The following is a 7,448-nucleotide window of genomic DNA, read 5'->3' on the forward strand; positions in this document are numbered from 1 at the left end:
TCTTCAGCTGCTGAATCCTTTTGGCCAAATACTTGCACCAACCAAAGAAGCTTTAGTTGTAAAATTCACCCAAATGCAACATCTACTCTGTCATTTTCTACCAAATGAGCAGTCTTGTGGAAAAACTCTGAAGGAAAAATAGATAAATGCTATCCCACATGTTATCTTCTCTATAAAATCGGACAATCGTGTCTGAGGCGGTACTTCTTTCTTACAAAAGATGATCAATCCAATCTGAATCAATATGATCCTAAGAGATGATCGACTAGGTTCTTTCCTTATGCAAAATCTGGTCAGTGCTAGAACAACCCTATATGCTCATCCATGAGGATCTATCCTAGAAAGCGAGCCATACCAAATTATTTGGTGGGTATCAGTTTAGCAGAGATCAATCCAGATCAAGGGGAATTACTATTTAACATAATTGTTCTTAATCTTACTCATAGCAAGAATGCTATAAGTACTGTGAAACTTTGTTACATAATCTTGACTACAAGAACCACCTTCCGCATCAATGTCTTCGATATATCAAAGGGATTCTAGTCATGTGTATAATGTCATCACTTTGGAATAAACTCAAGGTAAATATTCCTAGAATTATATTACAAGACCAAAAATAGGATGTCTCCGCATAAAACATATGATGTAACAGTAGAAATACATTTAATGCATAGTAAGAGCTGCAAGTGATGTGACCAAAAACATTGCATAGTTAACTGGCGTGAGATCCATATGAATCGTACATAGGCAACTATATACCATGGCAATCACCGGACGCTTGTAACAAATGCTATCAAACACTAGACTAGTTCAAAAGCTATTCCTTCTCTCTAGTACATTACATGGTTTAGTAGGAGGATCTCTTTCAATCCCTGCGTGAGAGAGCAAAGCCCACAAGTGAGTCACAAATTCGCCTCCTCTGGTCAAATGCTCTGCATGTGCTTTCACATTGTCCGAAGGTGCCACATATAACACCATTTCCGCCCAAAAGTCAGCCAAAATCCTCCAAATCATGTCCTTGTGTTTTATATCATTAGCGAGCTGATTCCTGAGCCGAGCACCCTGGTTGATAACAGTTTCTCCACACGTAGAAAGACCACTATTGTTCTCCGTCATCTTCTTAACCCGGTCCTTCATTCTTTTGCACTTTCGAAAGAAGTCCTTGGCTTCGATGATCGCCTGATCAAACAAGTACTCCGTAACGTAAGCATGACCCGGCAATAGTGATGGAGCGAAAGCAACCAAGTAAGCTAGATACTTGGACAAGCTAGTTGCCACTAGAAAACTCCTCCTTGTTGCAAGTGAGTCAGATCTTTCCAAAGGTAGTTGGTGCTCACATAAGCTAGTGGCGATGTGCCACACTATTATGACCTGAGTCTGTGTCTCAAGCCGACATGCCCACAACAGCTTCTTGGACTCCTTATTTACTCTTAGTGAGGCCTGTCCATTCTCCAATATAGTACTGTAATTCGACCTTAGAGCATGAAACACAGCTTGCTTGACTTCTTCAGGCAATTGGATGGGGGCACTTTGTCTCTGGCCATCCCTAGTTTGATCAATGTAGACTGCCATTCCTTTGTTGTTCAATAACTTGCAAGGCTTATATGAGTATGACTCGAGGAATGAGTATTGATGAAGCTTTTGCTCCCAAGGCTTCATCAATTTGACCCGACAAATTGCTCCGATTATCCTCTCAGTCCACACATTTTCTTGCCATGACTTCTTCTGCACATACTTACAGATCCATATCACTTTAGCCCATTCCGAGAAACCTATAAAGAAGAACTGCATAAGCTCCACCATGATGAACGAGATTATCATCATGCTGGTCACAACTACTTCAACGCTCAACCCATTTGGCATAGTGCCCAGTTGATTTTTATTGTCATGTCTCTTGTAATTCTTCAATATTGATGTCGTAGACCAAATGCCAATAGTGACAAAAATAATCTCGAGCAATTTGAAGTGCAATCAGCCAGGCTGGAATATGATACTGTACTTGGTGAAGAAGAAATCGAAAAGAAATGTGAGCTCATTCTCAACGACTCGAAATGCTCACTTGTAGCCATCTTCTTTCGAGAGCAATCCATGATGAATCAAGTCCCACATCTTCTTCTGAGCCTCTTGGGGCAATGTGTAGCCAGCATATCTTAAACGGAGGAGCTTGAAGAGTGCAAAAGAGAGGCATACGTCCTTGATCTTGTTGTGGGGGTCTCCTTCTGAGCTTAAGAGCCTCCCTTCACACTTCCACGCCTGGGTGATGAGTTGAGCTTGGATATAAGTTTATTGCCTAGTTTATTGTCCAAATGCATGGTTATAAATTGCCTTATATGAATTTAGTCTTCCTCCATGTAATGGTTCAAGCATTTTGGTTGGACATACTAACGTGGCATCAGAACACAGATCAAGAGTTCATATGCCAGCACTTTTTTCTCGAAGTCGTCGCTCGTAGTGGGTTTAGAACAACCGACTTCCTTAAAACAAGAGCTTTTTATATTTCACAAATAACTAAGCGGAGTCATACACCCATAAGAGGTTGGGCCAGGATTGCTAATTGTAATCCTGCTTTGCTTAAAGTTACGAGGTTATAATGTGCCTCATTTGCATTTAGTTTCCCTCTACCTTGTCACTTAAATTTTCATTGAATTTTACTAACGTGCAAAATGAAATCAGATGACCTAAATATGATAAACGATGCATGCTGAGATAAAGAATCCAAAAGTAATATGAGTCACATGTAATCAGGATTGACAGGAGGAGATATTCCGCCTTCATTTGTGTTCTTATTCAATGCGTCAGTAAGCCCAACTGTATGTCCAATTGAAGGGGGTTAGTTTTAAAATCTATCACTCAACACATCAATAATTGAGATTCATTAAAATACAGTGGCAGGTAGAGGTGCCTCAATAGTCCTAAACATAGATCCATGTGAAAGAGGCTAGTTTTAAAATTTATCACTCAATGCATCATGCGTGCTAGAAGACTATGTTGAGTCCAAAAAGTCATAAATCTATTGCATTTTTACCAATCCAATCCTAAACCTTTCAAATATGTGAATTGAGTTATAAACATTTTCATGTTTTGTCCATTGAGTTCATGTGGAAATTGCTAACGTAGATGTTGACTGTCTTACGTGGACGATTTTTATAATTTTTTTAATTTCTGAATTTTTCGGTTTTTCTTTCTTTGTTTTCCTTTTTATTCCTTCCAAGCCCGGTCGGCTGGACCTCACCGCCATTGGACAAGGGTTGCTAGCCCTCGCATGTTGTCAGTTGGGCCTCAACTATTGTTGGCAAGGCTCGGCCGTGACCGGCAAGAATTGGCTGGCAACCCTTGCCGGACATGATAGAAAGAAAAGGAAAAGAAAAGAAAAAGAAAAAATAATAAAAAAATTAATTAAAAAATTGTGCATGTTAGTGCCGCCATCAATACTATCGGCATCCACATTTAAAATTGGTCAGATGGATTCAAATGGCAAAACATAAAAAGATTTAGGATTTAATTAGTAAAATTGAAAGATTTATGACCGAATTGATAAAAGTGTACTAAATTTAGGACTTTTTGGACCATTTTCCTAATGTCCGATCATGCTCCATCCTATGGTATCGCATAATTTATAATGCATACTATTATAATTTCTGTTGTATTTTTTTCACAATTAATCGAGATTTTTTTTTTTTTCACGTGAGAAGAAGATCCGTATTAAGTCAAAGTTTAGGGAAAAAAAATTGAACAGTTAAAGATATACCTTTTCAATGGTGATTAATTCGTCTACGTTATCCAATGGGGTCCGATGGTCCCGCGCGAGCACAGCCTCCTTCTTCCCAAGACACCTCTTGATGAATCTCTTAGCAAGAACAAAGTTATACTCCCATCTCTCCTCTTCACCCCTCACCAAATACGTGTACCCTCTCATGCGAATCGGATCGACTTCACCAGGTGCAACGCTCCCACTTTCGTGCTCCACGCTCATATAATCAGCAATCACTTTTGTAGTCCTCTCCAAAGATTGCCGGCTCGCCGCCATCAAGGCCCGAGCCCTCTCGTCAGTCTTCAAGGACAAGATTAGGAGGAGGTACGGGGTCGCGAGCCCCGCGTTGGAATTGTCTTGGGATCGCCGGTCTGCCAAAATGAACAACCAAATCGATTTGATCAGGACCAGCCATTTGTAGCTCTTCCACTTCTCGTTGTCCTCGAGACTGTATGCCGAGATAGAATCGGCGCTCCCGAGGACGATCACGAGGAACACTGCCCAGACAGGGAATAACTCGTTGAACGAAGCGTCTTGCATGAGGCCTAGAGCGTAGGTGAGTGAGTAGGTTGAGAGAGTGTAGGCTGCGAAAGTGACGAGCTGGAACATGCTGCTGCTGCAGCGGCGCCGGCATGAGCCGAAGGTGACGAGGAAGAGGAGCAAGAAGGCGGTGACTATGACTAGGAGCTCGATCTTCGCAAGCCTCCCCAGCAGCATGATGAGGTCCATGATGACATTGTTGCTTGCGATCAGCGCTGGCGCCACCGCTGTCTTTAGGTTCGTTTCCATCAAATTTCTCATGTTTGGTACTGATTACCTAATCTGGTTATTCAGGTTCCAATTGGAGAAAGAAATGATGGAATTTATGAGAGAGAGACACACACACAAAGTTTTGATTATGCTAGAGTACTGAAAACACTTCATGGACGTATATCTATCACGGGAGAATCAGTGGCTTTTGGGAGGTTCAAGGGAAAGGAGATGAGGAAAAGAACGAAAAAGAAAGGAAGTTGATGACAAGAGCTTTAGGAATGGGTTTGTCAAAAGAAAGGGAGAAAAGGAAGTCGAAATTATCTTTGCCATGTTTTTTCTTTTGAACTTTTGGCAAGTACTAACAAAATTCCAAACAGTGGGCCCTCTCCCTATATATGTGTCAATCAGTCAATCAATTGGCCTAGTACAGTCTACTTGGCACTTGTGAAGTATGGGGTTGGTTTCGCTGTCTAGGAAGTCACATGTGGTTATGAACTTGAGCGGAGCCGCCTGCATTTCAAGAAATCGGGCAGTTTCACCTTGGAACTGCTCTTAAACTAAACGGTTTGATTTATTCAAGTTGGTTTTCAAGTTGAACGGGCTCATAGCCTTCACGAGAAACGTGTGCCTTCGAATGTTCAAGAAGAGGAAGATTAACAAGAGTGAGGTAACTTGTTCATAACTTATTATAACATCGAAAAATAAGTACTATAAAATAGGGATGTGTAACAGTCCTAGTCCAACTTGAAAATCGAACTAGATTAGAATCGGCCATTAGGAGTGGTTTCTGTGGTAATCGATCTGGTTCTTAGTTCTCAAGTTTTGAAAGCTAAAATGACCTCTTTAGTTTCTAATTTTAAGTAAGGAACTGGATCGATTGAACCATTGACAATACCCTATCAAAATTTACGAAGGTCATCTTGTTGATCTAGAGGATTCGGCTGCACGCGTTTTCATCTAAGACAAATGAGAGGTTGCTTTTTGACTAATGCGCAGAGGAGCCTCAATTTTTCTTTACGCATAGAAAATTCACAACCTGCCTTCTTTTGGAGCCTTGCACGAGCTGTCCAAGTTGATTGAGACTTCTCTTCTCCGTCCCCATAGAAGGGCGAGAAACTCCTCCGGATGAGTCAATAGAGAACACTAGAAGAAACGAAGGAAAAAGAGAGTCCCACTTTTATTAGTATTTTAACCATAATAAGTATACAAAAAATCTTAAAACTTATCATGAAAGTACAATTAAATTCTAAAATTTTCAAAAAGTATAATCGAGTCCTTTCATCAATACTGTTAATTTGGTTAACAGAAAATACTAACGTAAAATTTTAAAATTATTTTCACTCTCATATGTAGTATTTTTGTTATTTTTTTACTTTAAATGTATTTAGATGAGATTAAAAACTGAAAAAAGGTTAAAATGTCTAAAGTGTACTTTGTTTCATATAAATGTCTAAAATGATCAAATCAGTTTCAAATAAGGGCTCGATCTTACTGGCCAGCCAAATTTTCACAAACAAGAGACTCTTGATTTTTCTAGCTGTCGAAACATGGGTATCCATCTAGCAAAAGGCATGATACTGATTTTTTCCTTCGGCCTGGAGAGCGGCCAAGCAATCTTGCAGCATGCATCTCAGTCACGTAGCTAAGAATAGAATAAGAGTTTCCCTACCTTTGGGAGATTGCACCCCTGAGCCACTCGAAGCCGGCGGTGCATCGGCAATTGGATTATCGGGTTCAGCGACGCGTTTGAATCCATTAACAAGATTCCGACTTGGGTGGATCAAAAATCAAAATCAATTCATGGTCAAGCTTCAACCCATTTAAGGAATGAAAATGTTCTGTGAAAAGTGTTTCCATAAAAATCTAACCCAGAAAAATCCAGATCACAATTCCTTGCAAAAAAAAAAAAAAAATTGAGAAAACGAAAATGTATTCAAGAAGCGTTAAGCCTTCTAATGCGCCTCATCCTGTTCTTCACCGATCTCGACCTCCGCCATGGTGTCCGGCTGGAAGAGTGCGGAGAGCTCCGCCAGCCCAGATTCGTGGACGAGCTCTGTCATGAAGCCGAGCATCAGTCAACCCTCGCCAAGGGTCAACTGCTCTCGCCAGGAAAATCCAACCGGCCATGACGTACGCCCCCACCATCTGCAATCTCTCTCTCTCTCTCTCTCTCTCTCTCTCTCTCTCTCTCTTCTAGTTTAAGACTTCTTTTTTTCTTTCTTTTTTTTTTGGGCTTTCCAGTTTTTCTTTTTCCGTTTTAATCTTCGTCCATATTTTGTTTGGGACAAAATTGCCCGGCCACCGGAAAAATTAAGTACTCATTAGTCGGCAAAGTCAGATCCTTATTTAAAACTAACCCGCCACTTTAGAATTTGTTTGAAATAAGGTTGCTTTAGAATTCTATTTAAAAAAAAAATGCTCCCACTTTATGCCCTTATTTATAATTTTCCTTTATCAATTAGCGGTCCCTCCCTTGTGCAAATGTCTCAGATACATTTAAGATCATGAACCCTAGTAATTGGATTTTCTTTCCATATATGTATCCATTCCACTCCTAAGAAATTCACTCAATCTTGTGACAATAAGCATATGGATTAAGCTCTTCTTCAAATCACATTTTCATGCTTTCTTTGAGCCCGAGGAAGGAAGACCTTTCTGCATTGAAATTGGTTATGATGATACATTCCTGGAGATTAAAGGGAAGATAAAAAAATAACACGAAAAATCCGTCTATGGCCAAACTTTTGTTTTCGACAGCGAGGTTCTCAAAGACAAGCTCAATGTCGAGGTTGTAACATCCTCAATCATTCCCACATTTAGGTCATCGTTGTGCCGGAGCCACTACCATCCACTAAATTGAATTTAGCATAGGAATGCCGCCATCCGAAATGCATCTTCACATCAAAGTTAACATGAACGATCCTGTGAAACCCTTTAGAGAGGT

General features: G+C 40.3%; 1 protein-coding gene across 2 annotated transcripts; it reads right to left on the bottom strand.

Annotated features, from left to right (window-relative positions):
* Nucleotides 1-636: 636 nt before the first annotated feature.
* Nucleotides 637-4,772, bottom strand: LOC104442713. Of its 2 annotated transcripts, none has more exons than XM_039311252.1 (2): nucleotides 3,749-4,772; nucleotides 637-2,253 (listed from the first exon to the last, which is right to left on the bottom strand). In XM_039311252.1, the coding sequence occupies exons 1-2, from the start codon at nucleotides 4,550-4,552 to the stop codon at nucleotides 2,056-2,058; spliced, it is 1,002 nt and encodes a 333-aa protein (XP_039167186.1). In that variant the 5' UTR covers nucleotides 4,553-4,772; the 3' UTR covers nucleotides 637-2,055. The 2 variants fall into 2 exon arrangements, with proteins under 2 accessions (XP_039167186.1, XP_039167185.1); XM_039311251.1 differs by having other exon boundaries at nucleotides 643-2,253; nucleotides 3,749-4,757.
* Between the last annotated feature and the right edge of the window lie 2,676 nt (nucleotides 4,773-7,448).

Source organism: Eucalyptus grandis, chromosome 4 (assembly GCF_016545825.1).
Source record: "Eucalyptus grandis isolate ANBG69807.140 chromosome 4, ASM1654582v1, whole genome shotgun sequence".
NCBI classification, from domain to species: Eukaryota; Viridiplantae; Streptophyta; class Magnoliopsida; order Myrtales; family Myrtaceae; genus Eucalyptus; species Eucalyptus grandis.